Raw genomic sequence first — 24,510 nt, forward strand, 5'->3', positions numbered from 1 at the left:
AATAATTTATATGTTTTAAAAGACATACTAGAAGAAGAATTGTTTGAATTATTTTGAAAAATCATAGCAATTAAAAAGAATAATTGCTGCTTCTGGGTTACAAGTGAGCATGGATCATCACTGTTGCCAGACACTCTATGAAAAACCTTCTCTAGCATTTCAAAGACCTGCTAGAGAATTATTAGCACCATTTAGCTGATTATGAGAGTTATAAAAAATCTTTTGATTGAATATAAGTAACTGTTCATGCCATGGCATATTACTACAGCTAAGCTTTGGTTCTCTTATTGTTTGTTCCAGTTCCCATAGAAAAGGGAGCCACAGGTCTAAGCAACCTGGGAAACACATGCTTCATGAACTCAAGCATCCAGTGCGTTAGTAACACACAGCCACTGACACAGTACTTTATCTCAGGGAGACATCTTTATGAACTCAACAGGTAATCTTTCTTGAGTCACTGGCCTCTTAAGCTGTGACTTTGATATAAACCCAATATCACCTAAATTTCCTCTTTTTTCACCCTGCGGGAAAAAGATTTTATCTTATTTGCCCTATTTAATATGAAATAGGCCAAGGAATACATCTCTTATTTCAAAAAGAAAAGATATTTTGATGTGAGATGCTAGGCATTTTTGTGCCCACATGATTGTAATTTATGAGAATCTTTGGCAACAAATTTTCCTCTCAAACTTCTAGGACAAATCCCATTGGTATGAAGGGGCATATGGCTAAATGCTATGGTGATTTAGTACAGGAACTTTGGAGTGGAACTCAGAAGAGTGTTGCCCCATTAAAGCTTCAGGTAAGCAGGTTAAAATAATATAAAAGTATTTAATTCCTAAATAGTTGTTTAATCATTTTTCTGCACTTGTTTTTTGTGTTTAGCCTTTTGGATCCTTCACTTGGTATAAACAAGAGGCCAAATTCTTTTGCTTCTATAAATATTTGCAAAATACTACTGTATATGTAGTGGGTAGGATAAAGACCAAAGGTACACTCTAAATTGGGGATGTCATTCATTTTCCTAATTTGTCAAACATCTTATATGAAGAGTAAACCTTTTTTGGTAACACTTCACTATTAGCAGTGTTCTAACTGCAAGGTGGACCTCAGAGTCTTCTTAACTACATCCAATCCAATCCATTTTCAACACAACTAAGATAGTTCTATCTGTAGAATACAAAGAAGGAGGCTGGGAGCAGGGGCTCATGCCTGTAATCTCAGCACTTTGGGAGGCCGAGGTGGGTGGATCACTTGAGGCCAGGAGCTCAAGACCAACTTGGGCAACATGGCAAAACCCTGTCTCTACTAAAAAAAATTAGCCAGGCATAGTGGTGCATGCTTGTAATCCCAGCTACTTGGGAAGCTGAGGCACGAGAAATGCTTGAACCTGGGAGGTGGTGTTTGCAATGAGCCAAGATCGCACCACTGCACTCCAGCCTGGGCAACAGAGTAAGACTCTGTCTCCAAAAAGAAAAAAAAAGTAGAAGAATGAATGAATGAAACTAATGAATATAAGTTTTATATTAATATCAGATGTAGTAGATTTTAGTGGTTAGGATTATTCATTATTTTTATTTAAATACAAAGCAAAAGCTTTTTATATTACAAATTATTAACTATAACAGCTACACATTTGACTACTTACCTCTTGCCAGGCACTATTCTAATTAATTTGTACCCTCTAAATAATTCTAATGCAGTTAATAAAAGTTAGGATGCAACCAGACCAGAAAATGTAATTGTTGAAGACAACATTACATTATATAAAATAATATATACACATATTATTTTATACATGCTATGTATTATTATATACACATTATTTTATGCATATGTTATGTATATATTATGTACCTATAAAATATACATATTTTATATGCATATAAAAATGTGTAAAACATTATAGAACAGGATGTCTTTCAATGTGAGCAAATGCTGTTTTAGTATTTCTGTCTTAAATAACACCTGTGTGCCTGAAGAACAGTTTGCTTACGTGATACTGACTGAGGACACAGTATTGGCCAAAATAGTTCTCTCTTTTTTTTTTTTTTTTTGGTCATTTGACGTTAAGATTCAAAAGATTTCATGATTATCCAAAATACATTTGTTGAAATGGAGGCAGACTAAGTACTATACTATTTATTTTCTTACAATGGCTCTGATTGGATTATACGACATGTTCATTCCAAATTTTATGGGTAGGAAATAATGACTGATACTTCTCTTATATTTATAGTGGACCATAGCAAAATATGCTCCCAGGTTTAATGGGTTTCAGCAACAAGACTCCCAAGAACTTCTGGCTTTTCTCTTGGATGGTCTTCATGAAGATCTCAACCGAGTCCATGAAAAGCCATATGTGGAACTGAAGGACAGTGATGGCCGACCAGACTGGGAAGTAGCTGCAGAGGTTTGTCAGTTTTGAGGTTCTAATGTAAGCAATAGACAAAATGTTCTGGCCACAAATACATGTAGCACAACTTAAATGCAAACTAAACTATCCTGAGATCAGAATTTTACTGCGAAAATGAAGGAATTTCTGTTCCTGTGGTTAATTGTTATGCAATAATGCTAAAACAAAAATACCTTTAATGAATATAGAAAACTGTTGCCATTTCACATTGTAAACTTTATGGGACTGGATGTAGGAATAATTATCCAGTGGAATTTAAAGAGTCCCCCTAATTGTTAAAGTAATGTATACAGTGACCTATAGGCATGCTTTATAATTGTTAATGGACAAATAACTTTAATATTTACCATTGTTACCTTGATAAGAACAAATGAAAAACAGGATTTTCCATCTCAATTTAATATTTTACGTTAAATGAAGAGTAAGGATTATATTCTTTACATTTAAATGCAATATATTTAACCAGTTTCTGTGAATTTATATAGAAATGCCTCTCTTATGGATTTTGAGAGAAAATTCTCATCTTTTTTATTGCTAGGCCTGGGACAACCATCTAGGAAGAAATAGATCAATTGTTGTGGATTTGTTCCATGGGCAGCTAAGATCTCAAGTCAAATGCAAGACATGTGGGCATATAAGTGTCCGATTTGACCCTTTCAATTTTTTGTCTTTGCCACTACCAATGGATAGTGATATGCACTTAGAAATAACAGGTAGGTCACAAAGTTCTGAAAAATTACTTGACTCCATTAAATTTACTTTATTGAAATAGCCTGAATTTGTAAGTATAGTTATTTGTTTACAAATAAAGACTGGTAGTCAGCATATTATAACTGAGCAAGCTAATTTTAGGCATGACTTGAGGTTTGAAAGATGTAGATTGGGGCATTTTTTTTTTGGTTTCAAATATGCCAGCAACTCTCTTTAAAACCCCGCAAAGCCACTCATACTTTTATGTCAGATGAACACCAAAAAAAAATACGGATTTCACTTAATATTATCCCTAAGTACCATCTGTTTTAGTGTTTACACATAAAATAAAAATTCTAGGCTGAAATATTTGCTATTATATTTACAGGTCAGATATATCTGTACACAGCATTTAAGGCTTTCAATGAAACCTGCATTTTACTGATAAAAGATCTTTTCTCTTTACTAGTGATTAAGTTAGATGGTACTACCCCTGTACGGTATGGACTAAGACTGAATACGGATGAAAAGTACACAGGTTTAAAAAAACAGCTGAGTGATCTCTGTGCACTTAATTCAGAACAAATCCTTCTAGCAGAAGTACATGATTCCAACATAAAGGTAATGTTAACTACTCTAAGAAACTTTTGATTCTATCCTTCAAAGATGATATTTTTCTCGATTATTATGATCAGTTGTTAGGTTATGTGACCAAGAGAGATACTAAAACATAGTGAAAACTGAACAACAACAACAACAAAAAATGCCAAGTTTTCCAACCCAGAAACTTAAAAGAGTTTTCTACTAGAATAAAAGGATAATACTGATGGTGGTATTTTTGAAGAAGGGAAATATGTAAGGCTGCCTGTATGGAGTGTTCTAGCTGTGTCACTATAGTATAGGTTTCCTCCAAAGACTGCTGCTATTACACTTCACAGCTCTTCTATATTACCACTGTTACTAGAATTCTTCCTAGGTTAAAGTATTTTATGTATTTATGAATGTGTGTTTTTAGTATTTATGAATATATATACTTGGTCTTTTAACACACTAAGAAATTAAGAGTAAAGACAAATTGACACCAATCATGTCTTTCTACATACCAGCTGGGGAAACAAATAATCTAATAAATATATTGCCTACTCTAAATTAAGCTCCTGCAACTGGTATTATTTATGTTCATCTTTGGGATTTCTGAACACACTCTCACCTCATTGATATTTTCTTAATATGAAATGCAAAAATGGGGTGTCTGAGGGTTGGAATTTAGATCCCTGAAACAAAGGACAAAACTGAAGAAGTCAGTCATATACAACACACTTCTTCCTGTGAAAAGAGATAATAGTTCAACAATTGAGGTTAGTTTTCAGTTATTTTTATCAAGCATTCATCCTTTATGTAGTTGAAAAATTATTCAATCATCTCGTTGGTTTTACGGATGAAAGCACCTAAGACATTCTTTTGAAACACATTAGAGAGAGAACTTTTCCTTTTTATCTGAAACATCCCCCCCTTCTCATCTTGCTGCTGTTTCTGTAGAACTTTCCTCAGGACAACCAAAAAGTAGGACTCTCAGTGAGTGGATTTTTGTGTGCATTTGAAATTCCTGTCGCTGCATCTCCAATTTCAGCTTCTAGTCCAACACAGACAGGTAAGATAGAACTAGAACTCCTTCTCATGATTGCACCTTTAAATATTTGTCTAAGAGTTGTCATCTTTGTTATATTTGTTCATGCAGAGGATATTATAGCAGAAGAGTTTTGGAACCCAAGGGAAACCTTACTTATTATTCCATATTTTTTAGATGAGAAACCTAAAATTTAGAGAACCCAAGTGACTTCAGTTAGATAGGTAGTTGTTAGCTAACATACTCTTGGAATTCAGATCTCTTTGAACTTTTATCTAATACTAACATGGCAACAGCTAGTATGAGAGGAACATACTACCAGAAAATATAAACAATAGATATAGCTAGAAAGAAATCCAATATTATATGTAATTTAATGTGGTCACTCACTGCGTCCTTTTAACCGCTAGTATGCTTTGTCTATTCTTTATGTTACTTACAATTAGGTCAATTAGGCTAATTCCCCAACTACAAAGGGCTTTATGAGGCTCCCCTCATTGATGTGTAGTAGGTAGATAGTCCTGACGGTGAGTTGGTGGATGATCTAATTTTAGTTTTAATTTAGAGCATCACTGTCCAATAGAATTCTGCAGTGGTGGGAACTTCTGTGATCTTTGCCATCCAATATAGTATCCACCAGTCACGTGGACTGTTAAGCACTCGAGATGTGGCTAGTGTGACTGAGAATAATGCATTTTTAATTTTTATTTTATTTTATTTTATTTATTTATTTTGAGAAAGGGTCTCACTGTCACCCAGCCTGGAGTGCAGTGGCATCATCTTGGCTCACTGCAGCCTCTGCCTTATGGGCTGGAGCAATCCTCCCACCTCAGCCTCCCAAGAAGCTGGAACTACAAATGTGTACCACCATGCCCAGCTGTGGTGTATCTTTTGTAGAGATGGGTTTTCACCATGTTGCCTGGGCTGGTCACTAGCTCCTGGGCTCAAGGGATCTGCTACCTCAGCCTCCCAAAGTGCTAGGATTACAAATGTGAGCTGCCTCATCCAGCCTAATTTAAATTTTAAATGTAACATCTGGGTAGAGTTTACCATATTGGACAGTGTCTTCAAAGGTGAAGAGAAGGAAAAGAAAACAAGTGGTAGAACTGTTTGTGTGCTACAACATGGTGCTGATACAGGTTTCTGCAAAAATTCTGCTTAAGAGTTTCCAGCAGTTACTCTTTCCTTTTCATTTGGTCAAAAGTGTGAGTTAAGGAAGTAAAACTGGAAATTAAAATCTTCCAATAAATCTAGAGTTATTTATACTATGATTTCTCCCTGCCCTGTGTTAAGAGACTACACTGTCTCTGGTCCTCAGGATACTTGAGAAAAGAGCAAAGATGAAAATACCACAAGCTTACGATGCTGTACTTATCTTTGAATTTGTAGATTTCTTCTCTTCGCCATCTACAAATGGAACATCCACCCTAACTACCAATGGGGACCTACCCCGACCAATATTCGTCCCCAGTGGAATGCCAAACGCTGTTGTGCCATGTGGAACTGAGAAGAACTTCACAAATGGAATGGTTAATGGTCACATGCCATCTCTTCCTGACGGCCCCTTTACAGGTTACCTCATTGCAGTCCACCGAAAAATGGTTAGTTAAATGTTAGGCAACTCACTGCCAGTCTTGCTAGTGTCATTTGTGAAATAGCCATTTTCTGTCTTTGCAACATCGTTGAATGCATTTTCTTCTCTTTTTTTCTTTAATTTTTTAAAATTTAATACTTTTACAAATTTTATTTTTTTACTTTTTTATCCTGTCCTCAAAATCTGTTGCTATGAATGCATTTTCAATGTATTATATATGCTAATATAAGTGATCAGAGCCAGGATTTAGTATTACTCATGATGGCTAATGTATGAAATGACATTCCTCATCCATATATTAAGAGGCAACAGGATAGTCAGTGCATCTGAGTACTACTTTCTTGAAAAATTTGTGTCTCCTGGCCAGGTGCAGTGGCTCACACCTGTAATCCCAACACTTTGGGAGGCTGAAGCAGGGGGATCACCTTAGCTCAGGAGTTCAAGGCTAGCCTGGGCAACATAGTGAGACCTCGTCTCTACCAAAAAAAAAAAAAAATTTTAAACTAAGCAGCCATGATGGTGTGGGCCTATAGTCTCAACTACTCTGGAGGCTGAGGCAGGAGGATCACTTGAGACTAGGAGGTCAAAGCTGCAGTGAGCCATGCTTGCTTGCACCACTGCATTCCAGCCTGGGCAAGACCCTGTCTCAAAAAAAGAAAAAGAAAAGAAAGAAAGAAAATGGCCGGGTGCAGTGGCTCACACCTGTAATCCCAGCACTTTGGGAGGCTGAAGCAGGTGGATCACCTGAGGTCAGGATTTCAAGAACAGCCTGGCCAACATGGTGAAACCCCATCTCTACTAAAAATACAAAAATTAGCTGGGCATGGTGGCGTGTGCCTGTAGTTTCAGCTACTCGAGAGGCTGAGGCAGGAGAATTGCTTGAACCCAGGAGGCAGAGGTTGCAGTGAGCGAAGATCGTGCCACAGCACTCCAGCCTGGGTGGTAAAGCGAGACTTTGTCTCAAAAAAAAAAAACCAAAAAGTATCTCCTAAGCCAGACATGTTTAGGAGGAACTCTTGAGGACAGGATTTTGAAGCTATAATATGCTACAATGCTCACACCTGTAAATAACCACTCCACTCCAACTTGGGCAATAAGTGAGACCTTGTCTCTAAAAAATTAGAAAAAAACAAAAACCAACACACACAAAATTTATGTTTCCTGTGTGTTTATGTAGGTATGTACATCTTCACTGCCACATAAATGCGGATGGCTTTGGAAAAGTTTTTTGTTTTGGGTTTTGTTTTTTTTTCTTAGAGGACACAAGAATGTTCTTGGGCAAAATCAAGTTGTGCATAATTCCTCTCTTGATAGTCTAATATATAACTATTGCATTAAAGGTTCACTCTTTGGTAAAAAGAAAAAGGAAGGTTTGAAAAATGTGGTCAGTGGATAATTGTTAAAGAGGTAGTCTCCGGGTATAGTGGCAACTTGGTAGAGTAGAAAGGGCGCTGAACTAGGAATTTAGCCACCTAGGTTTTAGTTCTAATTCTGCCACTAGATAGCTGATTGAGCTCTTTGGACTTTAGTGTCCTAATTTTGTAAAGGAAAAGAAAGGCCAGGCACAGTGGCTCATGCCTGTAATCCCAGCACTTTGGGAGGCCGAGGTGGGTGGATCATGAGGTCAGGAGTTTGAGACCAGCCTGGCCAATATGGTGAAACTCCATCTCTATTAAAAATAAAACAATCAGCCAGGCATGGTGTCACACACCTGTAGTCCCAGCTACTCAGGAGGCTGAGGCAGGAGAATTGCTTGAACTTGGGAGGTGGAGGTTGCTGTGAGCCGAGATCGTGCCATTGCACTCCAGTGTGGGTGATAAGAGTGACACTCCCTCTAAAAAAATAAATAAATAAATAAAATAAGTAAATAAAATAAAGTAAAGGAAAGCAGGGTTTCTAGAGCAAGTAAATCAATTGTATAGCAGCAACAAGAGAAAATGAAATTGTAAAAAAGGTACTGTATTGGTTTCTTAGGACTGTTATAGCAAATTATCATAAATTTGGTGGCTTTAAACAACAGAAATACATTCTTTTTTTTTTTTTTTTATGGAATCTCGCTGTGTCACCCAGGCTGGAGTGCAGTGGCACAATCTCGGCTCACTGTAGCCTCTGTCTCCTGGGTTCAAGCAATTCTCCTGCCTCAGCTTCCTGAGTAGCTGGGACTACAGGCGCATGCTACCATGCCTGGCTAATTTTTGTATTTTTAGTAGAGATGGGGTTTCACCATTTTGGCCAGGATGGTCTTGACCTGACCTCGTGATCTGCCTGCCTCGCCCTCCCAAAGTGCTGGGTTTACAAGTGTGAGGCACTGCACCCGGCCCAGAAATTTATTCTTTCACCTTCTGGAGGCCAGAAGTCTGAAACCAAGGTTTCAGTAGGGTGGGGGCTTCCTCCAAATGTTCTAGGAGAGAATGCTTTCTTGTCTCTTCTAACCTCTGGTGGCTTCAGGCATTCTTTGGCTTGTGACTGCATAACTGCAATCCCTGCCTCTTCATATGGCCTTCTCTCTGTCTTTCTCTGATAAGGATACTTGTCATTGAATTTAGGGCCCACCCAGATAATCCAGGATGATCTCATCTTGACATCCTCAACTTAATTATATCTACAAACATCCTTTTAACAAACTAGGTCACATTTACTGGTTCCAGGGGTTACAACATGGATATACTGTTTTAGAGGCTACCATTCAACTCAACTACAGACACTATTTATCTTAGTATCAAAAAAATTAAATGCTGAGAAAAATTAAGTACCTAGGAATAAACTTTAAAAATGACACATAAGACATCTATATAGAAAATAAAATATTGATAGGAGTTAAAGAAGACTTAAATATTGGAAGAAGTAAACCATGTTCATGGATTAGAAGACTCAATATTTTAAGATATCAGTTCTCTACAAACTAATCTACAGATGACATATTGCACAATCCCAATAAAAATGCAAAGTCTGCATGTGTTCGTGTGTGTGTGTATGTGTGTGTGTGTGTGTGTGTGGTGTGTGAGTTTATAAGCTGATTCTCACATGTGGAAATACAAAGCATCAGGAATAACCAAGATACTCTCGAAAAAGAATAAGGTATGAGGATATCATCAAGATTAGATATCATCCAGATATCAAGATTTATTTCACAAAGATATGATACTTAATGTCATATTGGTACAAGAAAAGACAAATAGACCATTGGGATAGAATAGAGAGTCCAGAAACCAGTTCACAAATGTATGAACACCTGATTTATAACAAAGATAAATTGCAGGGTGATGAGAGAAAGACAGTTTTCTCAGCAGGTGGTGCTGGGACAATTAGATATCCATATGAAACTTGGCACCTTCCTTTCACCACAATTCCAGGTGGTCTACAGAGCTAAATTTGAAAGCAAAACAATGAAACAGCCCTTGGAAGATAATAATGGTGAATACATTCCTGACACTACTCGTATAAAAGAAAAGATTAAATTGGACTTCATTAAAATTGATAACCTGGCCGGGTGTGGTGGCTCAGGCCTATAATCCCAGCACTTTGAGAGGCCGAGATGGATGGGTCACAAGGTCAGGAGTTCAAGACCAGCCTGGCCAATATGGTGAAACTCCGTCTCTACTAAAAATACAAAAATTAACTGGGTGTGGTGGTGGGCGAATATAGTCCCAGCTACTCGCTAGGCTGAGGCAGGAGAATCGCTTGAACCCCAGAGGTAGAGGTTGCAGTGGGCCGAGATTATGCCATTGCATTCCAGGCTGGGCAACAGAGCGAGACTCCATCTCAAAAAAAAAAAAAAAAGTGATCAACGACACTAGTAATCAGTGTAATGTAAATTAAAACAATATTATGATATCAGTGCACTCACCTGAACAGGTAAAATTAAACAGACTGGCAGGGTTGCTAAGTAGAGCAACAGGAACTCTCATGCTGATGAGAATATAAATTAATACAACTACTTTGGAATACAATTTTCTAGTTAAAGATAAGCAGTTCTACCTGTAGGTATCCACCCAAAAGATATGTGTACCAGGAGATATGTACAAGAATATTCATAGCAGCGTTATCTATAGTAGCCCCAAAATGAACACATTACATGTCCATTAGTTGTAGAAGGGATTGGGAAGTTAAGATATATTAAGATAATAGAACATTATACAGGAATGAAAATGAATGGACTTGTAGTTATATCCAGTATAAATGAATCTCATAAACCTAATGTTGATGGAAAGAAGCCAGAGAAAAAAGAATTAGGCTAGGCACAGTGGCTCACACCTGTAATCTCAGCATTTTGGGAGGCTGAGGTGGGCCGATTGCTTGAGCCCAGGAGTTTAAGACCAGCCTGGGCAACATGGTGAAACCCCATCTCTACAGAAAATACAGAAATTAGCTGGCGTGGTGCCACACACCTGTAGTCCCAGCTACTTGGGAGGCTGAGGCAAGAGAATCTCTCAAGCCCAGAAAGTGGAGGTTGCAGCAAGCTGAGATCACACCACTGTGCTCCAGCCTGGATGACAGAGCTAGACCCTGTTTCAAAAAACAAACAAAAAAAACAAATTAAGTAATTCTATTTATAAATATAAAAACTTTTAAAACACGGAAAATGAAATCTAGTGTTTATTGACTTCTACATAGGATATAAAACTGTAAAGAAAAGCAAGAAAGTGATTACCGTAACATTTAGAATAATGGTTACCTTTGTGAGGAAGGGAGAATTTGTGATTTGGAGGAAGCAAATGGGAGGCTTTTGAGTGCTCACTATATTCTGTTTCTTAAACTCAGTGATAATGGAAAGCTAGTTGCTTTGTGATAATTATTTGAAATGTCCTTTTTTTTTTTTTTTTTTTTTGCAATGGAGTTTCACTCTTGTTGCCCAGGCTGGAGTGCAGTGACACGATCTCAACTCACCGCAACCTCCGCCTCCTGTGTTCAAGTGATTCTCCTGCCTCAGCTTCCCGAGTAGCTGGGATTAGAGGCATGCGCCACCACGCCCGGCTAATTTTGTATTTTCAGTAGAGACAGGGTCTCTCTATGTTGGTTAGGCTGGTCTCGAACTCCCGACCTCAGGTGATCCACCCACCTTGGCCTCCCAAAGTGCTGAAATTACAGGCATGAGGCACCACGTCCAGCCAGAAATGTACGCTTTTACCTCTGATTTTTATTTTTCTCTGAATTAGTAGCCCTTGGTTTAAGGTTTCTTTTTTTCTTTTCTTTTTTTTTGGTGGGGGGGAGAGTCTTGCTATTGTCACCCAGCCCAGGCTGGAGTGCAATGTCACGATTTTGGCTCACTGTACTCTCTGCCTCCTGGGTTCAAGTGATTCTCCTGCCTCAGCCTCCCAAGTAGCTGGGACTACAGGCACCTGCCACCATGCCCAGATAATTTTTGTATTTTTAGTAGAGACAGGGTTTCACCATATTGACCAGGCTGGTCTCGAACTCCTGACCTCATGATCCGCCTGCCTCAGCCTCCCGAAGTGCTGGAATTACAGGCGTGAGCCACTGCACCTGGCCCTGGCTGGAAGTTTCTAACCATGTTAATAACTGGGAGTAGAATTTATCTCGGTAGTAACTGAGAAATTATGGGCCCTAGGGCACTAGGAGAAGTTCCTTAATGAGAGGATGAAAATTGTGTGGGTTTAGCTATGTTTTAAAATTTTATAAAATATTTGTACTGAATTCTGTCTGGATTTCTCTGGGTCTTATAATAATAGTAGCATATGAAATACGGTCTTAAAATTATGTATTTAAGCTTAAATGAAAATGACAAAATAAAATGCTTAATAATCTGAATAAAGAAGGGTCTTTTTACTTAGAAACTAGCTAACTTAACCCCTAGTGAGTTGACAAGTTGTTGATTTAGCTTTTCTAACTACTCAATAAATACCAAACTTCTTAGGGAATTAAATGTTCAAAGGTTCAGCAGCTTTGGATAACCTGCCACTCCCACCAACCATTCCATTATACTAAATGTTTATTAAACAGCCATTTCCAGGATAATTCTGTGCAGTATCTCTATATTAAGGAATATCATAAATATCTCTTTAACATACTCAAAGCAAATTTTTAAAAACTTTACCTTACTTTTATCCTATCCTGTATTTAAAAAACAGAAACAAAAAAAGATTAAAATCACTTAACTGCTTTTAGGAAGGTGGATAAGCTTGCTACAAAATAGTATTACTAGGTTTCACAAATCTCCAAAACTTTGGGAATTGCAACTCCAACAACCACTATCAACAGCTTATCCCTAGAAAACTATAGTTGAGAGAGTCTTTTTTTTTTTTTTTCCACTGGCATCTTTTCATTTCTTTTTCTTTTTTGAGACAGGTCTCACTCTACCTTCCAGGCTGGAGTGTAGTGGCACAATCACAGCTCACTGTACCCTCAACTTGCCAGTCTCAAGCAATCCTCTCACCTCAGCCTCCTGTATAGCTGAGACTACAGACACATGCCGCCATGCCCAGCTAATTGTATTTATTTCTTTATAGAGATGGGGTCTCCCTACATTGCCCATTCTGATCTCAAACTCCTGGGCTCAAGGGATCCTCTTGCCTCAGCCTCCCAAAGTGCTGGGATTACAGGCATGAGCCACCACACCAAGCTTACTGGCATATTGTCTGGAGAAAGAAAGAGTCTTAATTGTTTAAAAGCCTTTAGCTATGAAGCTATTACTAGTTTTTACATGTGATTCAGTGTATGTGAGAAATGTTTATCAGAGAAAACTGTGGTTTGAATATATTAATTGCTGAAACCCAAGTTTGTTAGAATAGACAACGATTCTAAAACTGATAATACCTCAGCGCTTTTAATGACTCCACCATAACTGTTCTCTTTGTGTCAATAAAGATGGTTTTATAAACATAGAGAAGAATGTGATAGTGACTAATCTGAAACGGTGATAATGCCTGTCATTGGCAGGGTTAGAAGAACTAAAGGGAGGAATCAGAGGCCTGTCTTCTCAACTCTCTATTCTCGTTTATACATACAGATGAGGAAAGAACTGTATTTCCTGTCACCTCAGGAGAATAGCCCCAGCCTCTTTGGAATGCCATTGATTGTTCCATGTACTGTACATACCCGGAAGAAAGACCTATATGATGCGGTTTGGATGCAAGTATCCCGGTTAGCGAGCCCACTCCCACCTCAGGAAGCTAGTAATCATGCCCAGGATCGGTGAGTTGAGGGGATCCATCTTAACCTGTGGTTTCCAAACTCTAGAAAAATAATTTATATGAATTCTACATGACTGATACGACCCAGCCTATGTCAACTTAATCACTCTTGGAAGAACCACTCGGAGAGCATACAATTCAACCATTTGGTTTGATATTTGGAGTAGGAGAGATGATACAGCTTCCTTTTGCCAAACATTCTAGTGTCTAATAATCCTTCCATTCTCTAATCTTTTGCCTGGATTCGTCCTGCTAATGCTTCAAGTAATATCCTTGTCTTCTGTGTTGCAAAAGTAGAGAGTATGAATTCACCAGAAAATTTGCATAATCTCAGTCCTCTGAAATTCAGGATGAGAGTAACTGCATAAATGAACTCTGAAAAAGTCTCATGATACAAAAAATAATTCTGTTGGATTATTTCCATACCATGTCATTCTTTTTTCTTTTTCCCTTAGCATGTCATTTTAACGTGAAGTAATTTCATAAATCTAGATTAAAATAATTAACATTTTCTGTTTTCTTTCCCTTTTTCCTACCACTGTTCTATTTGATGAGTAAATGCATTTACTCTGAATAATTTTTGGGATTGTGATGATGTCTTATTTTTATCTCAATCAAATTGTAGATCATTTTCTTTTCTTTTCTTTTCTTTTCTTTTCTTTTCTTTTCTTTTCTTTTCTTTTCTTTACGACAGAGTTCTCCTCTTGTTGCCCAGGTTGGAGTGCAATGGCATGATCCTGGCTCACTGCAACCTCCACCTCCCGGGTTCAAATGATTCTCCTGCCTCAGCCTCCTGAGTAGCTGGGATTACAGGCATGCACCACCATGCCTGGCTAATTTTGTTTTTTTTGGTAGAGATGGAGTTTCTCCATGTTGGTCAGGCTGGTCTCAAATTCCCAACCTCAGGTGATCCGCCTGCCTCAGCCTCCCAAAGTGCTGGGATTACAGGCGTGAGCCACCGCACCCAGCCTGTAGATCATTTTCTTACCATCATGGTACAAATGAGAGTTCTGTTTTATGGTAACTAAAAAAAGTTCTTTACTTATTTGTTATGGGGTCTTTTGATGATTAGGGTAGGGCTTAGGATAAATACATCTTTTTTTTTTTTTTTTTTGAGACAGAGTCTTAATTTGTCACCCGGGCTGGAATGCAGTGGTGTGATTTTGGTTCACTGCAAACTCTGCCTCCAGGTTCAAGTGATTCTTACACCTCAGACACCTGAGTAGCTGGAATTACAGAGGCTTCCAACCACACCCAGCTAATTTTTGTATTTTTAGTAGAGGCAGGGTTTCACCATGTTGGCCAGGCTGATCTCGAACTCCTGGCCTCAAGTGATCAATACCAGTACCTCGGCCTCCCAAAGTACTGGTATTATAGGTGTGAGCCACCACACCTGGGCAGATTTAAATTTAAAGATTTAAATAAATCTTTATTTAAATAAATTATTTATTTATTTTTATTTTGTATTTTTTTGAGATGGAGTCTCATTGTGTCACCCAGGCTGGAGTGCAGTGGCATGATCTTGGCTCAATGCAACCTCCACCTCCCAGGTTCAAGTGATTCTCCTGCCTCAGCCTCCTGAGTCACTGAGATTACAGGTGCCCACCACCATGCCTGCCTAGTTTTTGTATTTTTAGTACAGGCAGGGTTTCACCAGGTTGGCCAGGCTGGTCTCAAACTCCTGACCTCCAGTGATCTGCCCGCCTCAGCCTCCCAAAGTGCTGGGATTACAGGAATGAGCCATCACGCCCGGCCAAAATAAGTTATTTAAATAAATAATTATTTAGAATATTTATTTTAAGATTTAAATAAATCCTAAAGGAAAACTGCAAATAATAGATAAGCAGTTTAGTTAACAAATGTTGTGTTTAGTAAAGATGAAAGTTGGACAAGATTAAATTTGAAGTCAAGTAATTGAATGAAAGAGCTTCTAGATGAGGGCTTTTCCCAGGACTTGCTAATGAATTGGATGTGGAGTATAGGGAAAGAGGAATCCAGGCTGACTTCTTTTTTTTGTGGGGGGGTGGGGAATGGAGTCTTGCCCTGTCACCAGGCTGGAGTGCAGTGGCATGATCTCGGCTCACTGCACCTCTGCCTCCCAGGTTCAAGCAATTCTGCCTCAGCCTCCCGAGTAGCTGGGAGTACAGGTGCACACCACCACACTCGGCTAATTTTTGTATTTTTAGTAGAGACAGGGTTTCACCATGTTGTCCAGGATGGTTTCAATCTCCTGACCTCATGATCCCACCTCAGCCTCCCAAAGTGGTGGGATTACAGGCCTGAGCCACTGCACCTGGCCCAGGCTGCCTTTTTACCCTGAACAATTGTTTGTGAATGGTGGTACCATTTAATGGAAAAAGGAAAACTGGGGAAGGAGCAGACTTTAGCAAGAAAAGTCAGGAATGAAGTTAAATTCAAGAAGTCTATTATATATTCAAGTGGGAAATTCACTTGAATGTCCTCTGCTGGAGATATAAATATAAATGTCATCAACAAATAGGTGGTATTTAAGGCCCTGAGACCAGATGATTGACATTTAGAGAGTGAGATTTAAATAGAGAAGATTCCCATGATCTATACATGAACTCTGAACTGAGTTCATATGCATTCCGACATTTAGAGATTGAAAAGGGAAAAAAAAGCATCAAAAGAGATCGAGGCTGGGTGCAGTGGCTCATGCCTATAATCCCAGCACTTCGGGAGGCCGAGGTGGGAGGATCAGTTGAGGCCAGGAGTTGAAGACCAACCTGCCCAACATGGCAAAACCCTGTCTCTACTAAAAATGCAAAAAATTAGCCAGGCATGGTGGTACATGCCTGTTATCCCAGCTACTTGGGTGGCTGAGGCATGAGAATCGCTTCAACCCTGGAGGTGGAAGTTGCAGTGAGCTGAGATCACACCACTGTACTCCAGCCTGGGTGACAGAGCAAGACGCTGTTGAGAGAGAGAGAGAGAGAGAGAGAGAGAGAGATTGAGAAGGAGCAGCCCATAATGTAAGAAGAAAACCAGGAGTTAAGTGAAGGAAGTATTTCAAGAAAGGAGTGATAGTTGTTTCAAATGCTACAGAGGACTGGGAATTGCCCACTGGATTTGATAACATGGTCTTTGGTGATCTTTGTGAAAGCTATTTTAGTATAGGTAAAGGAGTAGAGATTGGAGTGGGTTAAACAGAGAATGGTCCTTTGGACATTAAAAAAGATAGCCAGGCATGGTAGCTCTCACCTGATTCTAGTGGTACTTGGTAAAGTTATGGATGAAATAAGAGTGGCCTGGAGTTGATGATTTTTAGAGTTGGGTAATGAATACATGGGGTGTTCATTGTATAGTTCTCGACTTCTTGAGTGTTTATGTCAATAAATTGGAAATTTTAGATGAAATGGACAAAATCCTGGAATTAAGGGTCTATGTAGAAGAGTGATTATTTTCAGGGACAGTGGGTAAAGAGGCAAGTGAGGATTTCAGGGCAGTGACTGGAGGTTTCTCTTGGGTGAAAGAATCATTAGAATAGGGATGTTTGAATAAGTAAGTAACCTAAAAAGATAGGAGGTTGTGGTTGCAAAGTAGGATACTGGGAATTGAGATTTTGGAGGCAGAAAAGTTTGTATTCACAAGGTCTAGAATATGATATTTGGAGAGGGTTTACATATGGGGTGGGGGAAGTTATTGTTGGAAGAGAGAAGACCAAGTTACTGTTGTATTAATTGCATTGATGTTGATGTCACCAAGGATAATAACAGGAGAAGTGGTGGAGAAAAAACACAGTGAACTGGGTGCTACAATCTTTAGTGAGTAAAGAAGATATGTACCTTCCAAGGAGGAATAGCCGGTGGCATAATTCAGTAGCACATGTTACAAAAAAGCTGGAATGTTTTAGAAAAGGAAGGAAGAAGAGATCATGTACAAGTGGCATAGGAATAAGGAAGAGATCTATTTTACCTCCAGGTTCTGGAATGTATTAGAAAAAAAAGTGCAGAGAGTAGTGTGTGGTGACTCAAGCCTGTAATCCCAGCACTTTAGGAGGCTGAGGCAGGAGGATCACTTGAGCCCAGGAGTTCAAGTCCAGGCTGGACAACATGGCAAAATGCCATCTTTACAAAAAATGTAAACATTAGCCAGGTATGGTGGTGCATGCCTGTAATCCTAGCTACTTGGGAGGCTGATGTGGGAGGATCACCTGAGCCCAGGAAGGTGGAGGCTGCTGTGAGCCATAATCATGCCATTGCACTCCAGCCTGGGCAACAAGAGTGATACCCCATCTCAAAAAGAAAAATGGAAAAAGTCTGCAGGGGGAGCAGGATTCTTAAGAAAGCCAGGCTTCATTCAGTTAGAGCAAAAGGTAAAAGAAATTTTCGGAAGAGAAGTGCTGCACAGCTTTCTGTGAGAGTGCTACTCGGTTGTTTTATCCTGTTATCTTTCTTTTGATTCCTCATTTATTGCTGGCCTGAGTTGGACATGGTACTAGACAGTACAGTCTATCAGTGATCATTCACTGGATGAGTTATGCAGAAAGATGGGAACTCCTATGCCAGATGTGATTCTCACTTTTGCCCTTACAGTGACTCTTTATCATGGTTTCATTACCTTTAATAGCCCATGTAATAACTCCTATCAGTTGCCAGATGAGCTGTAAAGTATGCCACTCTTATGTTATATTCCTTGCATTGCTTCCTTCTCCCCCACCCCCAGCTTTATTGAACTATAATTGACAAGTAGGAATTTTACATGCATCTAAGGTGTACAGCTTATGTTTCAATAATACGTATAAATTGTTGCACTGCTCCTTGTTAGGGCAAGGATAAGTAAATTTTTTTAAAAGTTGGAAAATCCACAGGGCCATCTTGACATAATCATTGGCAGTTAAAAGAAGTTACTCCATGGTGTATATGCGCCACATTTTCTCAATCCAGTCTATCGTTGTTGGACATTTGGCTTGGTTCCAAGTCTTTGCTATTGTGAATAGTGCCGCGATAAAACATACGTGTGCATGTGTCTTTAGAGCAGCATGATTTATAATCCTTTGGGTATATACCCAGTAATGGGATTGCTAGGTCAAATGGTATTTCTAGTTCTAGATCCCTGAGGAATCGCCACACTGACTTCCACAATGGTTGAACTAGTTTACAGTCCCACCAACAGTGTAAAAGTGTTCCTATTTCTCCACATCCTCTCCAGCACCTGTTGTTTCCTGACTTTTTAATGAACGCCATTCTAACTGGTGTGAGATGGGTGCAGCACACCAACATGGCACATGTATACATATGTAACTAACCTGCACGTTGTGCACATGTACCCTAAAACTTAAAGTATACTAAAAAAAAAAGAAGTTACTCCAAAAATGGTATGTAGCTTATAACTCTGAGTAGTTAAGGCAGTACTTAGCATGTACCACATCAGCGATTCTGATTCAAGAAGACTTCTAAATATACAGCTTTCTGCAATGTGTCAGTGTTCTTGTCATGGAAAGATCTAATTATTTTAGTTTAATGTGAATTAAATCCTCTGATAGAATTAAGGCTGAAGGATAATTGGTATTTGATTTCATGATTAGCTTATCTTGTAAAATTTTCATGGGCCACATGGCTCCCTTAGAGACATCTGGCAGTCGTATGTCTACCCTTCTGTAAGCCCAGATAGAGGATGGGAAGCCAGAGTGTATTTGGTACTGGGCTGCAGCTAACGGATTAGGGTAAGTAACGTTGAGCTGTCAACATGAGCATACTGCTGTGGCAAATGCCCCTTCCTAGGATTACTTCAAGAGAAGATGAAAAGGAGTTGGACCTCAAACCAGAAATGCTTCTTACACTCTTTTTGTTCTCTTCTCTTTCCATGATGACAGTATCGGCTGTCAATATCCATTCACTCTACGAGTTGTGCAGAAAGATGGGAACTCCTGTGCTTGGTGCCCAGAGTATAGGTAAAGTGACCTGCAAAAGAATTACATTAGTAGAATTTCAGCTTTAGATATGATACAGTTTTCCTAAGATTTCCAATTTTGAGAAGTAAATAGTGAATAATGAGAAACTTAAGAATTGTGGCTGGGCACGGTGGCTCACGCCTGTAATCCCATCACTTTGGGAAGCCGAGGCAGGTGGATCACCTGAGATCAGGAGTTTGAGACCAGCCTAACCTGGTAACACCCCATCTCTACTAAAAATACAAAAATTAGTGGGGCGTGGTGATACGTGCCTGTAATCCCAGCTACTTGGGAGACTGAGGCAGGAGAATCACTTGAACCCAGGAGGCGGAAGTTGCAGTGAGCCAAGGTTGTGCCATTGCACTCCAGCCTGGGCAACAAGAGTGAAACTCTGTCTCAAAAAATGTTTTTCACTTCCTTTTGAGGTCAATAGATAAGTTTTGCTTTTGAGACTTAGCTGGTTTTATAAACTACAGTCCATACCAAATTCATAGCTTGTGATAAACATTTATTACTCTATAACTTCACCTCTCCTTTTTTGTTTTGTTTTGTTCTGAGATGGAGTCTCACTCTGTTGCCCAGGCTGGGGTGCAGTGGCTCAATCTTGGCTCACTGCAACCTCTGCCTCCCAGGTTCAAGCAATTCTCCTGCCTTAGCCTCCCGAGTAGCTGGGACTACAGGTGCACACCACTGTACTCAGCTAATTTTTGCATTTTTAGTAGAAATGGGGTTTCGCCATGTTAGACTGGTCTCGAACTCCTGACCTCAGGTGATCCACCCACCTCAGCCTCCCAAAGTGCTGAGATTATATGTGTGAGCCACCATGCCAAGCTTCTCCTTAAATATAAATAAGTTTGCCAGTTCTGAGCACAGTAGATCTTAGTCTTTACTAGACTTTGCTGGAAATCTGTTCTTGGTTTTTAAAGAGTTACAGAGATTGATTGGTCATTGCTGTTACAGCAGGGAAAGTGCCTAATGATACTAAAGTCCACCTTTAGAGAACTGCAATAGACTTAGTAAACTGAGTCTAAAGTAGGCATTGGTTGGGCGTGGTGGCTCACGCATGTAATAACAGCACTTTGGGAGGCGGAGGTGGGCAGATCATAAGGTCAGGAGATCGAGACCATCCTGGCTAACACGGTGAAACCCCGTCTCTACTAAAAATACAAAAAATTAGCCAGGCATGGTGGCGGGCACCTGTAGTCCCAGCTACTTGGAAGGCTGAGGCTGGAGAATTGCTTGAACCTGGGAGGCGGAGCTGGCAGTGAGCCCAGATCGTGCCACTGCACTCCAGCCCGGGTGACAGAGCGAGGCTCCATCTCAAGAAAAATAATAATAATATTAATAAAGTAGGCATTGGAACCATGACTTTATTATATCCTCCTCCCCTACCCCATCTCCCACCCTACCGCTGCAACTCTATAAACTTTTTTTTTTTTGAAACATAGTCTCAATCTGTCGCCCAGGCTGGAGTGCAGTGGTATTACCTCGGCTCACTGCAACCTCCGCCTCCCAGGTTCAAGCAATTCTCCTGCCTCAGCCTCCCAAGGAGCTGGGATTATAGGTTCCCACCACCGTGCCTGGCTAATTTTTGTAGTTTTAGTAGAGACAGGGTTTCACTATGTTGGTCAGACTGGTCTCGAGCTCCTGACCTCAGGTGATCCACCCACCTCGGCCTCCCAAAGTGCTGAGATTACAGGCATGAACGACCATGCCCAGCCTCTGTAAACTTTTATATGCATTTATTTAAACTGCCATTTTACAAACAAGGAGCTAGGTGTTATACCAGATAAATTGTCCTACCTCAGAGCATTAAATAACTGAATTTGGAATTTCTTGCATGCTGTAGTATCTCAAACAGTCAATTCCCATGTCATTTATTTGCCATAAAGTTCACATCTTCCTGTGATTAACAGATGGTTATCAAGTACTTTGTAAAAATAAAGACTTGAAAAGTGAAAAGCATGATTCCCTGAAATGATAATAATTATTAATAAGTATCCCTACATTTATCAGAGTCTGAAGTTAGAAGCCCATGACAAATTGTGAGGCCCAAGAGGAAAGCAGAAAATTAGGAAGGGAGAATATTTTTTATTAAGAAAATTTAAATTCCTTCATAATTATTTCTTCCTCTGTGGATCTTTCCCCCCTTTTTAGATTTTGCAGAGGGTGTAAAATTGATTGTGGGGAAGACAGAGCTTTCATTGGAAATGCCTATATTGCTGTGGATTGGGACCCCACAGCCCTTCACCTCCACTATGAAATGTCCCAGGAAAGGGTAAGTGTTTAGGGCCGCCATAAAATGGTGGATTTTATATGGGAAATTTCCCCCAGTGTAAATCTTAGGCCATTTCTGTTTGAGACAATTTAAAAACAACCAGAAAAGCCTTCATTGGCATCCTCTATGGCACCTAATATATTGACATGTTTGCTTGAGCTTTTTCATTTTCCAGCTTCTGAAGTTCATTGTATTGGGGCATTGTCTTTGTCCATTTTGTGTTGCTATAACAGAGTACGTGAGGCTGGTAACTTATAAAGAAAGGAGGTTTACTTAGCTTACTGTTCCGCAGCCTGGGAGGTTCAAGGACATGGTCCTGGCTTCTGGCAAAGGCTTCTGTGCTGCATCATAACATGGCAGAGAAGATCAAAGGAGAACAGACACAGGCAAGAGGGAGGACCAAACAGGAGGAAGATCCTCGCTTTCTAACAGCCCGCTGTCTTGGAAACTAAGTTCTCAGAAGAGAACTCACTACTGCAAGAATGGCACCAACCATTTATGAAAGTTTCACCCCTATGACCCAAACACCTCCTACTAGGCCCCACCTCCTAAAAACACCACATTGGGAATCAGATTTCAACATGCATTTTGGTGGAGACAAATAAACCATATCCAAACTAGAGCAGGCATGAAATTGCAAAAATATTAATCAGTGAACCTTGAAACCAAACTGTGTCTGGCCATGGCATATCAATAAGCATCTCTCTGTTAAATATTATTGAAGTTGCAGCATTTGGTAATCACAGTTACTTAGTTCAAATGTGTCCCAGGGCTATAGCTGCTACCTTTAATAGGCATAGTGATCAGAAAAGTTAGAGAAAGGATTGAAATGTTTCAATTTTGGGTACCTAAGAGCACATCTCAATGGCCACTCTTCACACTTCACATTCTTCTATTGTCACTGTCTGGCCAGAGCAATTTTTAAATTTTGAAAATGTTGCTTCAGAAATAATTTTAACTCCATACCTAAAAATGTTCACCTCAGGCAGTTTTTAATCAACCAAATATTATTTGAAAGGTAAAGACATTAAGAATCTGATAGAGAGGTAAAAGCCACAGAGTCAAAGGGGTTCCTTAAGTCACATGAGGAATTATAGTGGTTTTTGCATTTTTATGGCTCTTGATAGGCAGAAATTTCCTTTACTATTTTTTAAAGCATTCCCTTTGGATAAGTTAGTAATGGTAACTGACTTTTCTGTCTTGTTATTCTGTGGAGGACTGGGGAAATTACCAATTCTAGACCTAGTTTCCTATTTAGATCCCAAAATATGCCCCACACACCAAGGCTCCTGGGAGCCCTTTCTAGCCAGGAATAAGTATAATTTGTGGATACTTGTCAAATGAAAGATCACTAGGCTAAAGCTAAAGGAAGCTGAAGAGAAACTAATGTTCTAGATCATGCTCACTAGCAAGGAGGGAAAATTTTACCAGTTGATAGATTCATAAATCTTTGTCAGCACAAAATCTGACAGGGCATTATTCTGACAAGACATTACTGTCAATGATGATAAATTATTTGGCTCTATAAATCTCTTCCCCTTTTTAACAAATCCAGTGTGCAATCTGAAATGCTCTTTAGGACATCCTGCTTGTAGGAAATGGCCTACATGACCTGTTAAATCTCACCCTACTTCCACTTTCAGTGATGCACTTAGGATACCATGGAAAGGAAGGGCTATTGATGCCTTGCTAGGGAGTGGGGCCATAGCCTAATCTGGGCTCCACTACATGTAGAGTTTCTGCATGTGCTTAGAAAGTCATGTAGACAAAAGAGATACCGTGGTTTAAATTGGGATTATTGCCCATATGCTTTATATTTTTTATTCCAGTGATTTCCCTTTTAGGAATTTATCTGAGGGGAGAATACTCTGTAATTACTCCATAATTTGCAGGCAGATATCATCATAGCATTTTTTAGGAGAGTAAAAAGTTATTAACAACTTAAATTTGTCTCACATTAGAGGAATGGTTAAATAAAGCATGGTGTATTCATTGGATAAAATATAATGCAGTTGTTGAAAATGATTACCAGGGCTTTTTGCTAACATTTATGGGAACATGCTTATGATATGTGAACATGTTTTAAAAACAAGACATAAAGTTGCATATACTGGAAATAATACCTTCAATATTGAAAATAATACTATTTGGGAAAAAGGACAGAAGAAAATCTGCCAATATTTTGACAGTGGTTGCCTTTGTATTAAGAATATAAAAGGATCCCCTGCCTTTTTACATTTTTCTCTGCTTTCCAAAATTTCCACATGAATATTATACTAGTAATCAGAAAAAAATAGAGGGACAGTCACTCTTATCCTTTTTATTTCTCTCCTGTTTGGACCTCAGATTCCTCAGTAGAAAATTAAACTAGATGCCAGCCTGGGCAATATGATGTCACCCTGTCTTTACAAAAAATGCACAAATTAGCCAGGTGTGGTGGTGTGCACCTATAGTCCCAGCTGCTTGGGAGGCTGAGGTTGGAGGATTGTTTGAGCCCAAGAGATCAAGGCTGCAGTGAGCTGTGATCTCACCAGTGCACTCCAGCCTGGGTAACAAAGCAAGACCCTGTCTCAAAAAAAAAAAAAAAAAAGAAAGAAAGAAAGAAAGAAAAAAAGAAAATTAAACTAGACAAATTCTTAGGCCTCTCTCTTTTTTTTAATAGTCTTATATGGAAACTATTACTTCATTTCCTGTGTTTTGTGTTAAGATGAGCTTTAAAGCAACTCTGAAAAGAAGAGGGTGCCTATAAGTAATTTATAGAGTGTTTAAACAATAGTAGAGGATCTAAGCATGGATCCCAAGAGGTAAAGGGAATCTTTATCACTTTGGGAAGTTTTACT

The 24,510-nt window shown here is 39.3% G+C and overlaps 1 protein-coding gene across 3 annotated transcripts in view; it reads left to right on the forward strand.

The window, feature by feature from the left end:
- Nucleotides 1-24,510, forward strand: part of LOC129016870 (ubiquitin carboxyl-terminal hydrolase 6-like) — a 53,725-nt gene that overhangs the window by 18,703 nt on the left and 10,512 nt on the right. For all 3 annotated transcript variants that reach the window (XM_063656584.1, XM_054456631.2, XM_054456632.2), the window contains 10 exons: nt 301-439; nt 697-802; nt 2,240-2,413; nt 2,955-3,129; nt 3,576-3,727; nt 4,646-4,757; nt 6,123-6,334; nt 13,295-13,479; nt 19,315-19,392; nt 21,550-21,670. In XM_063656584.1, the coding sequence (XP_063512654.1) occupies nt 301-439; nt 697-802; nt 2,240-2,413; nt 2,955-3,129; nt 3,576-3,727; nt 4,646-4,757; nt 6,123-6,334; nt 13,295-13,479; nt 19,315-19,392; nt 21,550-21,670 (1,454 nt within the window). The remainder of the gene's footprint in view (nt 1-300; nt 440-696; nt 803-2,239; nt 2,414-2,954; nt 3,130-3,575; nt 3,728-4,645; nt 4,758-6,122; nt 6,335-13,294; nt 13,480-19,314; nt 19,393-21,549; nt 21,671-24,510) is intronic.

The sequence above is a fragment of the Pongo pygmaeus genome, chromosome 19 (assembly GCF_028885625.2).
Source record: "Pongo pygmaeus isolate AG05252 chromosome 19, NHGRI_mPonPyg2-v2.0_pri, whole genome shotgun sequence".
NCBI classification, from domain to species: domain Eukaryota; kingdom Metazoa; phylum Chordata; class Mammalia; order Primates; family Hominidae; genus Pongo; species Pongo pygmaeus.